The sequence below is a fragment of the Panthera onca genome, chromosome E2 (genome assembly GCF_046562875.1).
Source record: "Panthera onca isolate mPanOnc1 chromosome E2, mPanOnc1 haplotype 2, whole genome shotgun sequence".
Lineage (NCBI taxonomy): Eukaryota > Metazoa > Chordata > Mammalia > Carnivora > Felidae > Panthera > Panthera onca.
The window spans coordinates 8170521-8189930 of NC_138353.1; the positions used below are offsets into that span (position 1 = coordinate 8170521).

The window sequence follows — 19410 nt, forward strand, 5'->3', positions numbered from 1 at the left end:
GTGTTGGGGCAGCAGGAACTGGGTTAATGAGAATTTGTGGGCTTATGTGACTGAGACTGGCCTCGGATGGTTGGGTCTGGTGTGACTGGAGCCGGGAATTCAGTAGGAGTGGGCAGGGTTGGGGGGTGTGCCTGAAGTTGATCGTAATGGAGAATTCACGGTTGGGCCTGGGGATGGAGGGGAACTTTTCTTCTCCTCCCTGATCCTCACCCCTCCCACCCCCTGTGAGCCCAACGGCATAGCGAACACCACACACCCAGCTTACACGTCTTTATTGGACCAGATGCGGGATTTCCAAACCCAAACAGGCTGCCTCTTGTCCTGCACCAACCCAGTCGTAGAGACCCTCTCCCTAGTTCTTGGGGAGGCCAGCTCCCTGCTGGAAGGGGTCAAAGGTTGGTGGATTTCGTGGGGGCCCTGGAGCCCCCAGTGTGGCAGGGGAGAGAGCCATGCCTGTGCCCCGAGTCCTCCTCCTGTAACCCTCTGCACCTGAGCTTAGGGCGCGGCCCCTCCTGGAACAGGCAGGCCACATCCAACAATGCATCCTCGATGTGCTGCCCCAGCCGGTGGGAGTCCTGGAAGGAGAAACACGTCATGTCCAGGAGGAACCGGGACAGGGGGTTCCTCGGCGCTGGAAGACAAGAGGGCTGGTCTGAGGGAGGAGGCGGCAGGGGACTGGGATTCCTGGGTCTGGGGGCAGCATTGAGCTAGGAGTCTGGACTCCTAGCTTGTAGAAGAGGGAGCTGGTCTGGACTCCTAGGTTGTAGGAGAAAAGGGAGCTAGGAGTCCAGACCCCTGGGTCCTGAGAGAGGAGGGTGCGGGGGGGCGGGGGGGGGGGGTGGGTTCCAGCCTATCTCCCCATTAAAAAATTTTTTTTAATGTTTATTCTTGGGAGAGAGAGACAGAGACAGAGACAGAGCGACACAGAGAGAAGACAGAGCATGAGCAAGAGAGGGGCAGAGACAGAGACACACACACAGAATCTGAAGCAGGCTCCAGGCTCTGAGCTGTCAGCATACAGCCGAGGCAGGGCTCGAACTCACAAACAGTGAGATCACGCCTGAGCTGAAGTCGGAGGCTTAGCCAACGGAGCTACCCAGGCACCCCTGTCTCACCGTTTTTGTGCTAGATTTTTTGCTGGAGATGTGGAAGGTGATGGTGTCATCCCCCATGAAGATGTACGAAACCCCATAACCGTGGTCATCCACCTGGAGAGGGGCAGAGGCAGGGGGGACAAACTAGCCTCCAGGCCCCTCCTCCCCAACTAGGCAGGAGCGCGGCCCCGAACTCCCTCCTCCCTCGGGGCCCACGTCCAGGGAGGTGGGGTCAGGCCCCGGGGCACTCACAGGCCCGAATCCCCCACCAGAGGAAACATAGTCGGGGTAATTGTGGACGTCGAACAGGTGGGTTTGCTGAACGGGGATCTGGCTGGTGGCCAGCTGCCACTGCTCAGAGTGAACCTGACGGACAGAGAGAAGACGGTCGAGGATGCAGTGAAGACCAAAAGACCAGCCGGTCCGCGCCCCGTTGGCTCAGCTCCATTCCACGCAGCCCGGGCCCATTCCGGCCTCCCCCTCGCCCCCCGACGGCCTAGTTCCCCCAGATCGCCGCATTGTTGGCTCTGCCCTTCTCCTCCCTGACCCCAGCCTCCCCTTTCTGACCGCGCGGGTCCAACTCTGCTGGAACCGCCTTTCCCTCCGTCTTCCTGACCACGCCCCCACCTGACCACGCCCCATCGCCTCCCTGACCCCGCCTCCTCTCCCCTTCTCGCTCCCCCTCTTCCCTCCCTGCCCTCTCCCTTCCTCTCTTGCCGCAGCACCGCCCCCGCCCCAACTCTTTCCTCTAACTCCTCCTTTTGCCCACCTCACCCTCCTCGTCCTGAAGTCCCTCTCTTCTCCCGTGGTTCCCCGCTTCCCTCTTTCCCTGCACCCTAACCTGGTCCAGAAAAGGCGACTGCAGGTGCAGGAACTGGGACACGATGTAGAGAGCGAAGAGGTGGCGGTCGACCCCCTGTCCGCTCATCGCGGCCTTCAGCAGAGCCTGGTGCTTTTCCACGGCCAGGCGGAACATGGCACGGCGCTGTGGTTCCTGGGGTCCCCCCGGGAGGTCACAGGTCATGGAAAGACAGGAAGTGGGCTTACTGCTGGGGCCTGCCACACCCCTGGCCTCAACCCAGCTTGCAAACTCCCTGCAAGGCAGAGATACCAATTCTACTTTGCGGAGGGGAAACAGGCTCAGAGAGGGGGAGTCACCTGCCCGGGGTCACAAGGCAAAGCAGAGGCAGGTGGGTTCCCAGGTCTGTCTGATCCAGGGCCCCAGGTCCTTCCATTGAACCATAATAGGTAGCGGGAAAGGGAACAGAGGTGCGTGGGGGGTTTCTGAGCAGACAGGTAATGTTAGGAATATGTGGAGGGGTACAAATGCAAGTCCTAAGGTGACATAGAGGTTAAATAATCAAAGAGAGACACATTGTGGAACCAGAGATCCCTGTTAGGTGATCCCCCAGTGCCCTGTGCGACCCCCCCAACTAAAGCAAGTATCACACTGCACTGAAATATCTCTGTCTCTCCCCACCAGTGAGCAGCTTGAGGTAGGAGACCAGGTCTGGGTCCTCCTTTGTCCATAATGCCCATCATGGGTCCCGGTCCTCAGAAGGTGCTCCATAAATATTTGCAAGTGTATGAACGAGTATGTGGAAATGACCAAAGCCTCAAAACGAGGCCCACACCCACTGTCTTCTCTTTGTCCTCCATGGCTCTCACAAAGTTGCAGGCCTCTCTGGTGCAAGATCGCACCGTCTCCGTCCGGCCTTCCAGGAACAAGCGAGTCATGGTTGACTCATAAGTCAGGCAGAATTGACCCCTGTCCTGGGGGGGGGGGGGGGGGCGGCAAGGAAGGGAGAAGCCTGTCAGCCGGGCTCTGGAAATCACAGACTTGACCCACCTCTGTGTGGACCTCCCGCCTCCTCCTGCCGGGAGAATGTGTGACTGGGGGAGACAAATCAAGATGGCGGCCCCACAGCGGCAATGACCAAAAAAGCGTCACCAAAGGGGCTGACAAGGGAGGTCTTGGGGGGCCCAGGGGAACCAAGGTCCCGAGAAGGGGTTGGGGTCGAGGAACCCAACTGACCCGGAAGTGGGCCAGCTGCAAGGCCATCTGGATGAAGCTGTCTGAAGAGAGGTGGCAGCGTTTGATGAAACTCTTGCCGAAGTGCGAGAAGGGGAAGACGTGGCAGTCAACGTTTCCAGACAAGGTCTTGGCTCCCCTCAGGGCTAGAGAGATGGACAGATGGATCTGCCAGAGGAGGAAGGAGGGAGGGATGGCTGGGGTTACGGATGGGGTAGGGTTAGAACTGGGAGTGGGGAGGGAAGCGAAGGTGGAAATCGAGTCAGGGTAGGGGTGGAATGTGGAAATGGGGACAGAGGCGAACGTGGAGCTGAAGGGCTGGTTAATGATGGCGGGGGGGACTGAGGTTGGGCTGAAGACCGAATTGGGTCGGGGAGGGGGTTGGGGTTTCAGGTGGGGAGGACTGGATTGGGCTGGGATTGGAGATGGGGCCGGGGTGGGATTGAGTTTGGGGATGGGGATGAGTTTAGAGTCAAAGCCAGGGGGTTGCAGACTTGGAGGAGAGGCCCGGGAGCCCAGTCTCACCTTTTCTGGAAGGTCCCAGTGCAGCCGCTGGGGCTGGGGCAGTGAGGGATCAGGATGCCCTTTGCAGTGGCCGTCGGCTGAGTAGCCCAGCTGAAAACATTCTGTGGCCAGAGTGAACTGTGTACAAACAGAGGCTGTCAGAGTCCCTTCCTCCCTCTGGACTGAGGGCTCTCTAACCAGGGACTTGCTTTCGTAAGTCCCTTCTGGGGGTTGGAGGGGGGGGGGGGGGCAGTCGTTGAGAAACAGAAACCTCTGATGTTCACAGGTGGGTTCTCAGGTTCAAGTTCACTGAGAGTAAGTCCGATACTAATACTCAGCTGGTGCCTACTGGCCTTTTACTTCTGACTAGTAGACAAAAAGCCACCAACGGTGGCCCCCGACTTCCCAAGACACCCCCTACCCTCACCCCCACCAGGATCCTGAGACCAGAGAGATAAAGCCCAGCACAGCATGGGCCGCCAAGGGGGTTGGTGTCCATTCTGACTGAGTGGTGCCCACGCCCTGATGGTTCTTAAATTTTATTTTATTTTATTTTTTATTTAGTTTTGTTTTTGTTGTTAAATATTTTAAATCAGCCCTGGTCGAGCACCTGCTACCCACCAGCCTTTCCCTTATTCTCATGATAACTTAGGGAGACGGGATAAAGATCCCCATTTCTGCATTAGAAACAAACATCAAGAAACACTTTATGCCTTGGAGTTTCCACGTATCTTTATCATACTCTATGTGACATCTCTTCACTCAAAGTTGATGCGCAGAGACCACAGGTTGATATGAAGGGTCTGAAAGTTAAACTGAATTGACAGTTTCATCGGCCAATATCATCAAAGGGGGCAAACTCCCATCTTACAAATGCGAAACAGGTACAGAAGAGTCCATGCTTACCCAGGGCTGTTCCTAAGATCTGAAAGGGGCCTCCCTTCCCCTCAAACATGCTGGATCCCACCCTGGGCCTCACCCAGTACCTCATGCAATGCTATGGAAGAGTGGGAACCTGAGAGGGTGTAGACGGCACCTGCTATGATTTAGGGACTAAGAAAAAAGAGAAAATAGAGGGGCGCCTGGGTGGCTCAGTCAGTTTCGGTTTCGTGGTTTCGGCCCAGATCATGATACCACATTTCGTGAGTTCAAGCCCCGCATCGGGTTCTGCATTGACAGGGTGGAGCCTGCTTGGGAGTCTCTCTCTCTCCCTCTCTCTCTGCTCCTCCCTGCTCTCTCTCTCAAAATAAATAAATGAACTTTAAAAAAAAAATTAAAAAAAAAAAAAAGAGAGAAGATCGAGATGCTAAGGTTCTCAGGATTGGATGGGAGCTTACAGAAAAAAGAAACTCCAACCCTTCCATCTGATGAAGGGGAGAAATGAGGCTCAGAGGAGGGGAGTAACTTTCCCAAGGTCACACAGCAAGCCATCACACTGATTCAGTGTATTGTGGTTGAAAGGCCTCATTTTCTGGTCTCAGAACATTCTGGATCCATGTTCTTGCTCTGCAATTCCTGGCTCTGTGACTCTGGGCAAATCACTTCCCTTCTCTGAGCCCCGGCTGCCAACTCATCAAAAGGTCATAATCCCAGACCCTCTTTTCTTTGCTGGGTGCCCCCCCCCACCCCACCCATCTGGTACCTGCTTGTCTGAGCCTCTGTCTTCCCCCTAAGCATAGGGCCCTGGAGAGGAAGGTCTTTGGAAATGGGGCCGATGGTCCCCAGGGCAGGAGGGGACTGGCTGCCTCACCTCCCACATGTGTCCTGAGATGGGGCAGTCGGCCCACGAGTGCTCCACACTGAGACCCAGCTTCCCATTGGAGAAGACGATTAAAGTGAAGGATTTGTCAAACCAGCTGCAGGCGAGAATTCAAAGTGGTCACCAGAGAGCCAGGGCCAAGAAGGAACTTGGGTGCTCTTGGTGGAAAATGCAGGAGTGTCAGCCTGGGGGGATTTTTCTGGAACCAGGGCTGGTATAGGGATCTCTAAGAGGGTGGAGGTCTCCACCAGGCAGTCTAGATGGTTTCTGAGGCATGTCTAAGGCTTGGAAAATTGGGACATCTCGAGGGAACGTGCCAAGCAAGGTTCAAGGCTCACGAGGAGCTGAGGGGTTATGGGGATTCTCCCGGGGACCTCAGAAATCACGAGGGTGCCTCGTGCACATCTAGGAAGTTGTCTGAGGATCTCTAGGTACGGAAGTCCCAGGTCTGGGGTCTAGGGTCTGCTTGTCTAGTGTCCAGAGTCCCAGGTCTGGAGACCGGGTTCTGGGGTCACAGGCTGGGGTGAGGTTCCAGTCCAGGGGCTGACTCACCGGTCATGGCCCCTGCCAGCCAGTAGGGCATGGGCATAGGCATCCAGTGTAGCTGCGGGGTCCTCCCTGGTGAGCCCTGCAGGTTCCGAGTCCAGGGATACGAAGAAAGCAGCTCCTTCCACGGCCTCCAGGGTATCCTCAGCCTGGGTCTTCAGGGAACTCCGTACCTGGGCCCATACGTCCCTGTGGCGGGGTGGGGGAGGGGGAGGGGGAGTGGGGGTGGGGTGACTCTACCTGAGCCCAGGCTGGCCCCGTACCCCCCAGCCCCCACCCAGCCCCCAACCTTGCCCTTCTACAACCCTGGGAGGCTGGCTGGGCCCCTGGGGCCCCCGATCTCCCGCCCTCACCTGGGAGCAGCGGTCAGGGCCGCCAGATGCTCCTCCTGGGGGCAGGCGGGGGAGGGGTCGTCCAGGATTCGCTGGAACTGCTGCTCCAGGGCCCGCGGGGACAGCAGGCCGCTCTGGGAGTGGGTCCCCACGCGGTAGAATCGGCCACGGTGGAAGACGGCCACGTGTCGGCTGTCGCGGAGGTGGCGGATGTGGTCTAGGGGCGGCGCGGGTGGAAGGGCAGAGGGCACGAAGGTCAGTGGCAAGAATAAGAACAAGGGTCATTTATCAGGCACTTCCTGGGTGGCTCGCACTGTCCTAAGTACTCATTTCACCCTCACTACCCTGTGCACCCTTATAATCCGGTTTCAGAGACGAGGATACCCAGGCGCAGAGAGGGTAATAGCTTGCCCAGGTCACACAGCTAGGGAGCGATGGAGCTGGGATTCGAACCCAGGAGACCATGCTCTCAGCTACTACACTGTTGACGCCTCTGCCGGTGCGGGGCCAAGAGGAATCTCACCTTTCTGGATGCCGGGAATGCGCGTGGTGTTGAAGATCTTCTCATACTGGGCAGAGCATAAGGGCCGCATTCCCATCAGCAAAGTCTGCAAGAGACCACGGGCTCCCGAACTGCCTCCCAGGACCCGCGTGGCCCCACGGCCACAGGACCGCGGTCTCCGTGTCCGGCCCACAGGGCGGCCCTCTTACAGGCAGGATCTCCTGGCGGTTCAGGCGGTGGCGGTAGAGGAGGAGGGCGTGGACCGCGTTCCCAGCGCGAGCGGCCTGCACCGGCGTGGGAGTGACGTACAGGAAGTCCTGGGGGCCAGCCGAGGGGACCGCAAAGCGCCCGGGGTCAGGCGTGCCCCTCACGGGGACACTGACCCCCAAACCCAGATCCTGACCCCAACAGAGGGCGGGATGGTGAACCACAGACTCCGATTCGGGTCACGCCCCGAAGCTCCACCTCCTACAGAGACATCCCAACCCTAGATCCTTGACCGGCGGCCCCGCCCGGCTCCCAGCCCCGACGTTCCCTCCTCACCATCATGTAATAGTTGCTGTTCACCATCAGCGAGTGCCGGGAGCGCAGATACACAAATTCTTCCCACCAGTCACTGACCTAGGAGTGGGGCCGAGAGACGCACAGCTGGGGTGGCTGCGGCCAAGCTGGGGAGCGGGGCAGTGGGAGCGGCAGGACCCCCAAGACTTGGCGGCCGAGTCCCTGAGGGTGGAACTCAAAGAAGGAGGCCATCGTGATCAGTAACCAGCAGTAACCCCGAAGTCCATCAATTGGGGATCAGTTAGCTAAATCGCGCTATACTCCTGTCCCGGAATATGCTACCAAGCTGTTCAAAAAAGCACACGGCCGGGCACCGGGAGGGGGGGGGCGGGGCGGTGCTCAGTGGGTTCAGCCTTTGAGACTTCGGCTCAGGTCATGATCTGGCGCAGTTCATGAGTTCCAGCCCCGCCGGCAGCTCGGTGCCTTGAACCTGCTTCAGATTCTGTGTCTGCAGCTCTCTCTGCCCCTCCCCCGCTTGCACTCAGTCTCTCACAAGCAAATAAACATTAAAAAAAAAAAAAAAAAAAAAAGAACAAGGCAAGGGGCACGTAGGTGGCTCAGTCAGTGGAGCAACAGACTCTGATTTCAGGTCTTGATCTCAGGGCCCTGAGTTCAAGTTCAAGTTGGGCCTGGAGCCTCCTTTAAAAAAAAAAGTAGGGGTGGCCCAGTCGGTTGAGCATCTGATTCCTGATTTTGGCTCAGGTCATGATCTCACGGTTTCATGCTGACAGTGGAGAGCCTGCTTGCGATTCTCTTTTTCCCTCTCTCTGCCCTTCCTCTGCTCACACACTCTCTCTCAAAATAAATAAGCAAAACTTAAAAAAAAACTACATATCACCAAGACCCAAGTGTCCAACGAAAGATGAATGGGCAACCAAAACGGAGCCTATCCCTACAATGGATTTTTTTTTTTTTTTTTTTAAGATTTTACTTTTAAGTAATCTCTACACCCAGGGTGGGACTTGAACTGGCAATCCTGAGGTCAAGAGCCACACACTCTTCCAACTGAGCCTGCCAGGCGCTCTTACGATGGAATGCTAACATAAAAAGGAATGAAGTTCTCATGTGCACTGCGACACGGACAGACCCTAAAAACATTATGCCAGGTGATATGAGTCAGACACAGAAGGACAGATCGTGTATGATTTTATGTGCATGAAAAATCTAAAATAGGTAAATCCCTAGAGATAATAAGTAGAATAGAGGTTACCTGGCACTTTGGGGAAGCAGGAATGGGGATGTATTGCTTAATAGGTACCGAGTTTCTGTTTGGGATGATGAAAAAGTTCTGGCGATAGATTGTTCTGATGGTTCCAGACACGGCAAATGCACTTAATACCACTGAATTGCATACTTAAAAATGGCTAAAATGGAGGCGCCTGGGTGGTTCAGTCAGTTCAGCGACAGACTCTTGGTTTTGGCTAAGGTCACGATCTCACTGTTCGTGAGTTCGAGCCCCACATGGGGATTCCCTGCTTGGGATCCTCTCTCTCTCCTTCCCTCTCTGCAACTCTTGTGCTCTCGCTCTCGCTCTCTCTCTCAAAATAAGTAAAATAAAGTTTAAAAATGTATTTTAAAAATGGCTAAAATGATAAATTTTATGTTATGCCCATTTTATCACAAATATACATATTTAGGTTACATATGTTTTATATACTATATTAAATCTATATTTTCTACAAATTATAAAATATATAAACATATTATGTTTTATGCAATTGAAAATTACATGTAGGGGCTCCTGGGTGGCTCAGTCGGTTCAGCGTCCGACTTCAGCTCGGGTCATGATTTCACAGCTCGTGGGTTCGAGCCCTACGTTGGGCTCTGTGCTGACAGCTCGGAGCCTGGAGCCTGCTTCCGACTCTGTGTCTCCCTCTCTCTGCCCCTTCCCCGCTCGTGCTCTGTCTCTCTCTGTCTCTCTCTCTCTCTCTCTCTCTCTCTCTCTCAAATAAACGTTAAAACAAATTTTAAAAAATTACATGTAATATAGAAATAAAATTTACATAGCATAAACAAAAAATATAGATAAAAAGTCTAAGTGAGAGGAAAGCACGGTGTCAGACTTTAGTTGGCCTTCACATTTTTTTTTGTTATACATAAGATAACAGGATATGTTATAATTGGTGGTGCCTTAGAAGTCCAATGAAATACATACATCGTGCGTGTGTCCGGGCCCGTGTACGTACACACGCGCGCGCAAACGCACACGCGCATGCGCATTGGAAGAGACTCCGGTCCAAGAGCTTGAAGGAAAAAAATGTAAAAACTAAGGCCTGGCTTCCCTTCTCCCTCTCCAGACACGACTCGGTCCCCTCCATAGCGCTTGTCCGTGCTGCTGCCCCTCGTGGCTCGGTCTCAGCAACTCCTCCCTTCCAAGTCCAATGCTGTCACCCAGGCCTCTTTCCTGAGCCTCCACCCAGGTCTCCAGCTGCCCCAGGGCAGGTCCCCGGCACCCCCAGGCCTGTCACACCTGCCCCCACGGAGCTCAGTGCCTTTGCCCCACAGCTGCTCCCCTTCTCCTCATCTCAGGGACACCCCCCCCCCCGTCCCCCCACCACGTGAGGCCCGTAGGCGCCACCCTTGGCATCTCCTCACCCCCAGCCTGACAGTCCCAGCCCCCCCCCCCCCACCCCCGCCCCCTGACTCTGCCTCATACCCTCTGGCCCAATTCCCCTGTCTGACCTTGTCCTCTACCCGCCCCCCCTCCCCCGCATCCTCTCCAGCCTCCCAGCCTCCAGTGTCTCCCCTCCAGTCTTTCCCCCACACCGGAGCTGATCCTGACCTCCCCCTGTTCAGCATACTCCCATGGCTCCCTAGCACCCCCAATAAAAAGTCCAGGATCCTCAGCTGGAGTTCAGGCCACTCCCCGCCACTCAACCATTCCCTCTCTTGACGACCACCCTTCAATCCCTGTGTCCCAGCGAGCGATGCCCTCCTGGTTCCCAGCCCACGTCCTACAACTCCTACAACTGCCGTACTACTCACCTCCGCTGGGCCCATTCCCTCCTACCAACCGCACCGGTTCAAATTCTGTCCAACCCTCAGGGCTCAGGCCTAGTAACTACTCCTCCTGGAACCCTGATCCTCTCGTCCAGTGGCGGCGTCCCCAGACACCCCCCCCCCCCCCACCGCAGACGCTCACACCGCCCCACCTTTCTTCGCTGCTACCTCCACCTGATCCCACACTGCCTGCCCCCTATTTATGACTTCCTCCTACAGAATAGGAGGCCTGTAAGCCCCGATTTGAGTGAGTTGCTGTCTTGCTCTGTGCCTCAGTTTCCCAAGGAGCTCAAATCAGAGTACTACCAAAGGCCTAGCTCCTGAACTCGGAATAGAAGCCCATTTGGGGGGGATGCCCTTACTCAAAAGGAGAGGATAAAACCAGAACAACTCTGGGGGCGGGGGGTTTAGACCACTGGCCTGCCGGGCAAGGAGCTGAACCGTCCGAGTCCGGGAATTCTGGTTCCAATCCGGGAGGGTTGGGGGCTGAGCTGTGGATGTGGGCAGGCCCTGGAGGCGGGGCTTAGATTATGGATGTCGGGCTCACGTCGGAGCATGCAGGTCCCGGGAGAGGCTCAAAATGTTAGCACACGATGGATATTGGAGAGTACGAGCAGCTCAGAATATTGGAGCATCTAGGGCGGGGTTTAAACTGCGGGAGCGTGTGGGCGGGACTCAGAACGCGGAGCAGGGGGCGGGCCTGCAGGTTGTGGGCGTGTCTGGGGCGGGGCGTAGAACCCCGCCTTAGGAAGGCGGGCTCAGAACCTCCGCGTTCAGGGTGGGGGACTCACGTAATTGGACGCCCACCAGGACTTGAGCCGCAGGTACCACTGCAGCAGCGACGCCTGCAGCCTCAAGAATTCCTGCGCTAGGACAGACGTCAAGTCGAAGTCCTCGTCGGAGAGGATGGGCCGGACAGATTCCAGGTACTGAGGGGCGAGGAGCAGATGGTAGGTCGCGCGCCCGCCCGCCCCCGGCCGCCTCCCGCCCCACGTGGAGGTAGCGGGCGGGCCCACCTTGCGCACGGTGTCCTGCACGGAGGGCACGGGCTGGCGTGGCAGGGAGCGCTGGTAACTGAACAGCATCGGATTGCGACCGGAGAAGATGCGGACCAGGGCCTGGAGGGAAGCGGGGAATTAGTGGGTCACTGCACCCCTCCCTGGGATCCGGGACCGGGATCGGGGGTTGTACATGGCAACCTACAGAGAGAATGGGGTTGGCACCCAGAGAATGGGGGGACAGACCCAGGGGGAGGCGTAGAGACCAGAGAGAGATGGACAGGGTCCCAGAGAGAGGGACATAGAGAAGTGGGTCCCCGGAGGGCCTGAGCAGGGCTCTGCCCTTCACATACCAGCCAGGTCTTGGTGGGCGAGGACATGGCTCCGTGGGGTTCAAGGAGCCAGCCATGGTAGGACAGAAGCAGCCTCAGGGCCACGTGAAGCGTGAAAATCAGGGCTCCCCACAGGCACGAAGCAAACAGCGCGGCTGCCAGGACTCCCCGAAGCCTGTGGTGCTGTCCACCCCTGGGGGAGTGAAAGAGACACCGGGCCTGGGTCTCCTGGCCTCAGAACGCCCCTTCCCTCCAGCCCCACCAGCCCCTGCTCTTCCTGATAGTCTCTGACCCTGATCTTTTGACTGGGGGCCTATCTTCTAGAATTGGAGTCAGTCGTAGAAATCGAGTTTCCTAGGGGTACCTGGGTGGCTCTGTCAGTTAAGCGTCTGACTCCTGATTTCAGCTCAGGTCATAATCTTATGGTTTGTGGGTTCAAGCCCCTCATCAGGCTCTGCGCTGACAGTGTGGAATCTGCTTGGGATTCTCTCTCTCCCTTTCCCTGCCCCTCCCCTGCTCATGCTCGCTTGCTCGCTTGCTCTCAAAATAAATAAAAATAAAACGTTAAAGAAATTTAAAAAAATGTAAGAAAGAAACTGCTGATCTAAAACCACAGTAAATCAACATGTTTGCAAAGTGGCAATCAGATAGACATATGAGCAAATCCCACCTGGAGGACTAGGAGCGAGTTGCTTCCCCTCTGTAGACTGGGTAAGTCTAGCCTTCCTGGAAATTTCTACCTCTGATCCTGGGTCTGCCCTGTGGGACTGTCTGTACAAAATCGGAACCTTCTTCCCCAGGAGGACGAAGCCAAGAATTACAACCTGTCACTTCCCCCACACCCGGCTCCCAAACCGTTCCCCCAAATGGCAATTATAATAACACAACCATTCCCATTTAGTAACCTTCTGGCACTGTATGGAATATTCCACGTGCATACTTTTTTTTTTTTTTTTTTAAGATTTTGTTTTTAAGTAATCGCGACACCCAGCGTGGGGCTCAAACTCACAACACGAGATCAAGAATCGCGTGCTCCACTGACTGAGCCACCCAGGTGCCCTTATTACCTATATTTAATTTTTTTTAACGTTTATTTATTTTTGAGAGAGAGAGAAACAGAGTGTGAGCCGCGGAGGGGCAAAGAGAGAGGGAGACACAGATCTGAAGCAGGTTCCAGGCTCTAAGCTGTCAGCACAGAGCCCAACACGGGGCTCGAACTCATGAACCACAAGATAATGACCTGAGCCCAAGTTAGACGTTTAACTGACTGAGCCACCCAGATGTCCCTATTACCTGTATTTTATAGAGGAAGACTCTAACACTGAGAATGGTTAAGTCTCTTGCCTAAGGCTACACAACTGAAGGCCAGTAGGGCTCCTACTTTTCTCGGTGCTTATATAACCATGTCTGGATATTTTCTAGTTTGTCAGCATCCCCCTTAGCAAGAAACAGACCGGATGGAAAATAGGCAGAGAGAAGGGGGGGAATCACCTCCTTTTTACTCATGCTGTACCTTTATTAATCTGACCCAAAGTAAGTCTCAGAGATTACTTCTCTTTAGCAGGCACATCACACTGATAGAGAAGCTTACCGGGTGGAGGGGGAGGAATTAGGGAGGTTACTGGGCCCAAGCGGGGGAGCTCACCAGTCTGGCAGCAACTCTTCGATCTTCTCCATCAGTCCTAGGGAAGGATCCAGCTGGAGGAACCAGGCGAGCTGAATGGCACTGAAGAGGAAGAGCCAGCTGAGGGGGCTGGCAGGGAACACACCAGTAAGAAAGTCATTCTGCAGGGAGGAAAGGCACCCATTCAATCAATTAATCCTCCTCTAAGCACCATCCTTAGACATTGACAGAGCACCCAGTGTGCGCTGAATCCCGAGCTGGGTGCTCAAGACCCAGTGGGGACCAGAGAGATCTGGGTCATGCCCTCAGGGAAGTCAGTCAGGAACGAAGCGAGTGCTAATGCGATAAAAACAAGGCAGGCACAAGAGCCCTGAGCAGGATGCTCAGCTTGGAGGAGTCAGGGAGGGCTCCCTGGAGGAGGTCACTCCCAGGCAAAATGGCCCTCCATATACTGCAGGGGCTGGAGCTCAGCAGGCCTTCTAGAACTTTGTGGCTATGGAATGAATGAGGAATGCAAAAGTACTGGGGAAATGCATGGAAATACCTAACGCTTAACCAGCGCTCACTACCTGCCCGGCCCCTTTTCCAAGGCGGAACTCTTAAAACCCCCCCAACATCTCTGTGCGGCAGGTACTCAGGTGATCTAATTTTGCAAAAGAAACCACTTGGGTTCAAAGTCACACAGAGAGCATGATAAGAGCTGCTATTCGTTGCCATCAGGGCTCCAGAAACTGCGTTCTCTTTTCCCACGTTTAACAAATGGGAGAGCCTCAGAGATCACGGTTTAGAACTTGGGCTCTGGGGCCCTGGGCTCAAACCTCTGCTCTGTCACTAACAAGCTGAGTGACCGCGAGCAAGTGGCTTCGCCTCTCTGTGTCTGTTTCCTCATCTGTGGAATGGGAACAATCCCAGTACCCGGCTCGTGGGACTGTCATGAGGACGGGATGAGAAAATGTCCTCCCACAAACAGTTATTGTGGTCCTACAGCAGTGATAAGACAGCAAGATTCCTGCTCTCCTGGGGGACAGAGCAATAGCTACGTCAGTAAAGGATTTAGGGTAGTGTGGCAGGTGGCATTAGGGACTGTGGAGTAAAATAAAGCAAAGAGGGCTGGCAGGGCAGGGGGGAGGGGGGAGGGTAGTGAATTGCATAGCTCAGAGCCAGGCACACAGTAAGCGCTCAGTAAACATCATTACCAATGCTCCTTTCTTTCTATGGCTACCCTACTTCCTGTTGGGGATTTATTTATGTGACGGTCTTCCCTTGGTATGGCAAGAAAAGGTTACTGGCAACCGTGGTTCTTTGGTTGCTTGTTATTTCTTTTTAAGAGAAGCAGTCTCTTCCTTTATCCGGGGCTCGGGATCGCGGTAGAACAGGGCTTCGTAATAACAGGAAACGTCTCCAGAGCCCTTCCCAAGGACGAGATGGGAATCAATAAATCATTGCATTGCCCTGTATCTCAGCAAAACAGTAGTAAATACCATTATCTCTATCGCATGGGCGAAGAAAGTGAGCAGACAAGAAGTTTGAAGAACGTGTCCCAAGCCAGAGAGGGCCCACTGTCAACCCCTCAAGTCGTCCAGATGTCTTGTGACCCTAATGCAACAGGATGTAGTGCAAAGTTCCACACGGGGGCGCCTGGGGTCCGCTGCCTCTCATATTCATTTGGAAACCATCTCAGGAAACACCCTGACCTCCTGCTGCTGAACAGCCCACATGTGCGCTGTGCCACGTGCTTGGCCCAAAGGACCCACTGCACGTCATTCACAACAGCCCCATGGCATGGGTCCTGGGACCACGTTCTAGAAAAGCAGGATAGCAGGCGTGGGTATGGGTTCCACAGCCAGATTGCTAATTCTAGTCCTGCCTCGAGCACTGCATCTTGGCAGCTGTGTGACCTTGGGAAAGTTGAAGGCACCTCTCTGGGCCTCTGTTTCCTCATCTGTAAAGTGGGACAGAGAATAGGTCTACCTTAGAAGGCTATAATGAAGATCAGATGAGCCATACATTTATTTACTTTGATTTTTATTTGTAAAAGATTTTATTTGGGGAGCACCTGGGCGGCTCTGTCCGTTGAGCCTCCGACTCTTGGTTTTGGCTCAGGTCGTGAGTTCGAGCCCCACATCTCGTTCTGCGCCTGGCAGCATGGAGCCTGCTTGGGATTCCCTCTCTCTCTCCTTCTCTGTCCCTCCCCTGCTCGCGCCGTCTCTGCCCCTCTCAAAAATCAATAAACAAACTTAAAAAATTAAAAAAAAAAAAAGATTTTAAGTCATCTCTACACCCCACACGGGGCTCAAATTCACGACCCTGAAATCAAGGGTCACACGCAAGCAATAGATTTAAAGGGTTTGGTGAGTGTAGAGCCCAAGACACACTAAATATGACCTGATGTGATTTTCGAAACGAGGAAGCAGAGACTCAGAGAAGTTAATAACACGCCAGAGGGCACCCAGCACTTACGACCTATGTGGAACCACCAGGATCGTAGGAATGGCGATGTTGGAGCGGTCACTTCTCTGCATCAGACCTTCTGTTAAGACAGCTCATGCTTACAACAACCCCTCGAGGCAGGGACTGTCAGGGACGCCATTTTATAAGTGACAAAGTTATGGCTTAGCAGGACGTCTATGCAATTTCAGCCCTGCGGTTGCTGAGGGCACAGCCCTCACCCTGAAACCAAGTTCCAGGAGCTACGACTTCAGGGTGGCTCCTAAGGTCCCAGAATGGAAGAGAAAGGACAGAAGAGCATCCAATGTCCCACAGGGAGAGAGTCAGCTATGTGATAGAAAGGGAAGAACGATCACTATTACAATGATCAATTAATACTAATGACAGGGTCTGGTGGGGCCCACCAGGCATAGGGGACTGACTCTGAGAAGGGCTTTAGGTTTTGACTCAAAAGTAGGGGTGGTGATGGCCAAAATTTTCAACAATGCAGCACTAGTCAAAATCCACTTATAAGTATAGAAACCAGAACAGCGGTTGCTTTGAGTCGGCGGGGGGGGGGGGGCTAACTGGAAAAGGGCTCAAAGGAACATTCTAGAATGGCGGCAATTCTGTCTTGCTAGGAAGTTGGGTGCACAGGTATTGTCAAAATTCAAGGACTGTACCTTTTAAGAACCTGTGCATTTTTTTCTGAATGAAACGATATCTTAATTTTAAAAATATATGTGTGGCTCAGTCAGTTGAGAGTCTGACTTCGGCTCAGGTCGTGATCTCACAGTTCGTGGGTTTGAGCCCCATGTCGGGCTCTGCGCCAACAACTCAGAGCCCGGAGCCTGCTTCGGATGCTGTGTCTCCCTCTCTCTCTCTCTCTCTCTCTCTCTCTGCTCCTCCCCTGCTCGTGCTCTGTCTCTCAAAAATAAATAAACGTTAAAAAAATAAAAATATATGTATATGTGTAGATGTGTGTTTATGTATTTAACCCCAGGTTAATGTCCACATGATAATGTTCTAATTGATGAATTAGCCTGAGGCCCAGGAAGTTCCAGGGGCGGGGCTGAAGCAGCTCTTTGTTGGGGGGGTGGGGGGCGGGGGCTACCCACGTTGGGTGTAGAGGTGGGGCTCGAACTCACAACCCCGAGATCAGGAGTCACACGCTCCACCGACTGAGGCAGCCAGACACCTGGTTAATGAATAAAGAACAATCTTATCAAAAGCTAACACTTGGCACTTGCCAGGGCCCAGGCAGTTCGCTCAGTGCTTACATGTAACAATTCATTTAATCCCCTCGACTGTCCCGTCAGGGGAGCTGTTATCATCACCCCTGTTTTACGTGTGGGGAAACTGAGGCTCAGAGAGGAGTACTTGCCCAAGGCCACACAGCTAGTAAGCGGCAGGGCCGGGATTCAGAGTCAGTCTCGGCCAACCCCGCAGGCGATGCAGACTTGTGTTCAGACAGGGCGTGACCACGAGGGAGACACTATATGTACCCAGTGCCGGACTTCTAGAACTAGTGACCCTGGGGCAGGCGTGGGTTCTGGTTAGACGTCGGGCATGGGCATTCTAGAACAAGGGCAGTGGTGAAGTGCCTACGGACATTTGGAGGTTCACGTCTGGGAACCACAGGGAGGGCGCTGGGCGTATGGAGAGGGGAATTGGGGGTTCAGCGGCAGGCTTGAGGAGGCAGCCTCAGACCCAGGGGCTCGGGCTAGGAGGAGGATTGGGGTGCGGGCCTTCAGGATTGGGGTGTGGGCTAACCAAGATCTTCCCCGGGTCACAGCGTTCAGAAATGAAGAGCACCGAGTTTAGCACCTGAAGATGAAAGGGAAAGGTGAGGGGAGCACCTGGGGTGGGGGGAAGGGGTCTGAATTCTAGAAATTGGGTGGAAGTTGGGTTTGCGGGTCTGAGGACAGAGGGAAGTGGTCCAGGAAGTGGTTGTAAGAGGTGAATAGAGGTTCCCAGTAGGGGAGGAAGTGAGCCTCAGAAAACCCAGAAATGGCTTTAAGGGGGTCCTGAAAGTCCACATCCAAACCCCCAGAAGGGGGGGGTGGGGGTGGGGAGGGATAGGATCCCAGAAGTGGGCCTCGGGCATCCCAGAAACACGTAACCGGAGTCTTGGAAGGAAACCAAGCGTGGCCCTCCTCACCCAGAAACGGGCGAGGTGCCTTTTCCAAGAGCGCAGTCCGGAGAGGTAGATCTCCTGCAACACGGGGGCACTGAGCTCCACTTCGGCCCCGTCCGAGGTCAGCGAGGGTCGGAAGCCCACGGCCTGGTGCGCTTCAGCCATGTCACGCTAGAGCCCTGGGAGTTGGGACAGAGGGTCATTTTCCAGGCCCCCAGCCTCAGACCCAGGAATCCGGGCTCCCAACCCCCTCCTCCTGCAGACCCAGGAATATAGGCCGACGGCTCACCCTTCCCTAACCACCTGAGGGGTCTCGAAAGACTTTGTCAGAGACTCGGGTGTTGGGGGGATGTCAGTTGGGGGCCTCTGTGAACGCATAGAGAGGCAGGAGGGATAACTCGCGCGAATCCCTTTTGCGACTCTGCTGAGAAGGAAGTGCAAGGCCGTGCGCCCCTCCCCACTAAAGACTTTCAAGATTCGGGGTTGGGGACGCGAAACCAGCCCAGGGTCGGGTTGCGGGGTCTGGAGAAAAACATTAGTCCGAGACCCATTGAAATGAACACCTGCCGGACGTTGGCACCGTCCGCCTCGTTTCCGCTTCCCATGCCAAGGCGGGGGGGGGGGGGGGGGGGGGGGGGATGGGACGGGCGGGGAGTGGCGGGGGAGGAGCAGGGGGAATGTCTATAAATTCTTCCGCTCCAGGATGGCCCAGCGTCCCCTCCCCCCTCCGGGGGCTGGAAGAGGTGGGGGAGGGAGCACCCTACTGCGCATGCCTCACAGCCAGGGATGCTGAGACTGTGAGCCGATGCGAGCTTCGAGGACGAGTGATGGAGAAGCCCGCACGCCCAACCCAAGACACAGGCCTCCCGGCCCCGCGGGAGCTCGGGTCCCTCCGGTGCGATACTTACCACGCTGAGTCAGACGTCCGCCGAGCCGATCCTGGAACCCAAGCCCCAGCCCACCCCCCACCCCCGATTCAGAGCGCCAGACCCAAGTCTCCCACTTGCATATGTCCAATCCCAGTGCGACGAGTCCACGACTTGGTCGTCGGGCCTCCGGAGCTCCTGGCCGCTCCCGATTATCCAACATCCAGGAACCCTGATTTCTGCCTCGCGTGTGCCTTCGCCGGGTAGGCAAGTCCCTGGTTTTGTCCCCGCCCCCTTCCAACCCTCTGCGTTCTATCCCCGCCCCCTCGAATCCCAACGTCCAATCCTCTCCCTCCGTTCGCTCCCTAGCCTTCAGCCTTTTTCTACCCGGCCTGATTTCTCTACCATTGGCTTCCCGGGTTCTAAGCAGCTCCTCTCCTCTGAACCCCAGGTTCTTGAGCTTCCCACTCCGCTTTGTCTCACTCTCTCTCTTTGAAAAACGAGGCTCAGCTTGGTACTCATAGCCCACCTTTGGGTACGTGTAAAGTCACGCGCGTGGGTATCGAGCCGGAGCGAATCAAAGTTCTACCATGCCGAGGAGGGAGGGCTACTTTGGGGAGTTGGGCCCGCCCACCAAAACCGCCCACGGAAAAAGCAGCTGCGCGGATTGAGTGGTGCGAAAGGGAAGCTACAGCA

At 55.2% G+C, this 19410-nt stretch overlaps 1 protein-coding gene across 5 annotated transcripts; it reads right to left on the reverse strand.

Moving 5' to 3' along the window:
* Window positions 1–255: 255 nt before the first annotated feature.
* On the reverse strand, window positions 256–18986 carry CPT1C (carnitine palmitoyltransferase 1C). Of its 5 annotated transcripts, none has more exons than XM_078439489.2 (20): window positions 18757–18986; window positions 18152–18214; window positions 17873–18027; window positions 13306–13445; window positions 11682–11853; window positions 11347–11448; window positions 11122–11259; window positions 7313–7390; window positions 6979–7086; window positions 6791–6875; window positions 6289–6484; window positions 5942–6124; window positions 5381–5486; window positions 3652–3768; window positions 3130–3294; window positions 2733–2867; window positions 1936–2088; window positions 1347–1460; window positions 1116–1208; window positions 256–575 (listed from the first exon to the last, which is right to left on the reverse strand). In XM_078439489.2, the coding sequence occupies exons 3-20, from the start codon at window positions 18011–18013 to the stop codon at window positions 390–392; spliced, it is 2412 nt and encodes an 803-aa protein (XP_078295615.2). In that variant the 5' UTR covers window positions 18014–18027; window positions 18152–18214; window positions 18757–18986; the 3' UTR covers window positions 256–389. The 5 variants fall into 5 exon arrangements, with proteins under 5 accessions (XP_078295615.2, XP_078295616.2, XP_078295614.2 ...); XM_078439490.2 differs by having other exon boundaries at window positions 18138–18214; XM_078439488.2 differs by lacking the exon at window positions 18152–18214.
* Window positions 18987–19410: the final 424 nt, after the last annotated feature.

Coding starts and splice junctions, on each gene's coding strand:
- CPT1C (XM_078439488.2), bottom strand. CDS start 18,013: ATGGCTGAAGCGCACCAGGCCGTGGGCTTCCGACCCTCGCTGACCTCG. Junction 13,446..17,872: donor GGCACCTCGCCCGTTTCTGG/GTGAGGAGGGCC, acceptor TCCTCCCTGCAG/AATGACTTTCTTACTGGTGT. Junction 6,125..6,288: donor GCCCTGACCGCTGCTCCCAG/GTGAGGGCGGGA, acceptor ACCCCGCCACAG/GGACGTATGGGCCCAGGTAC.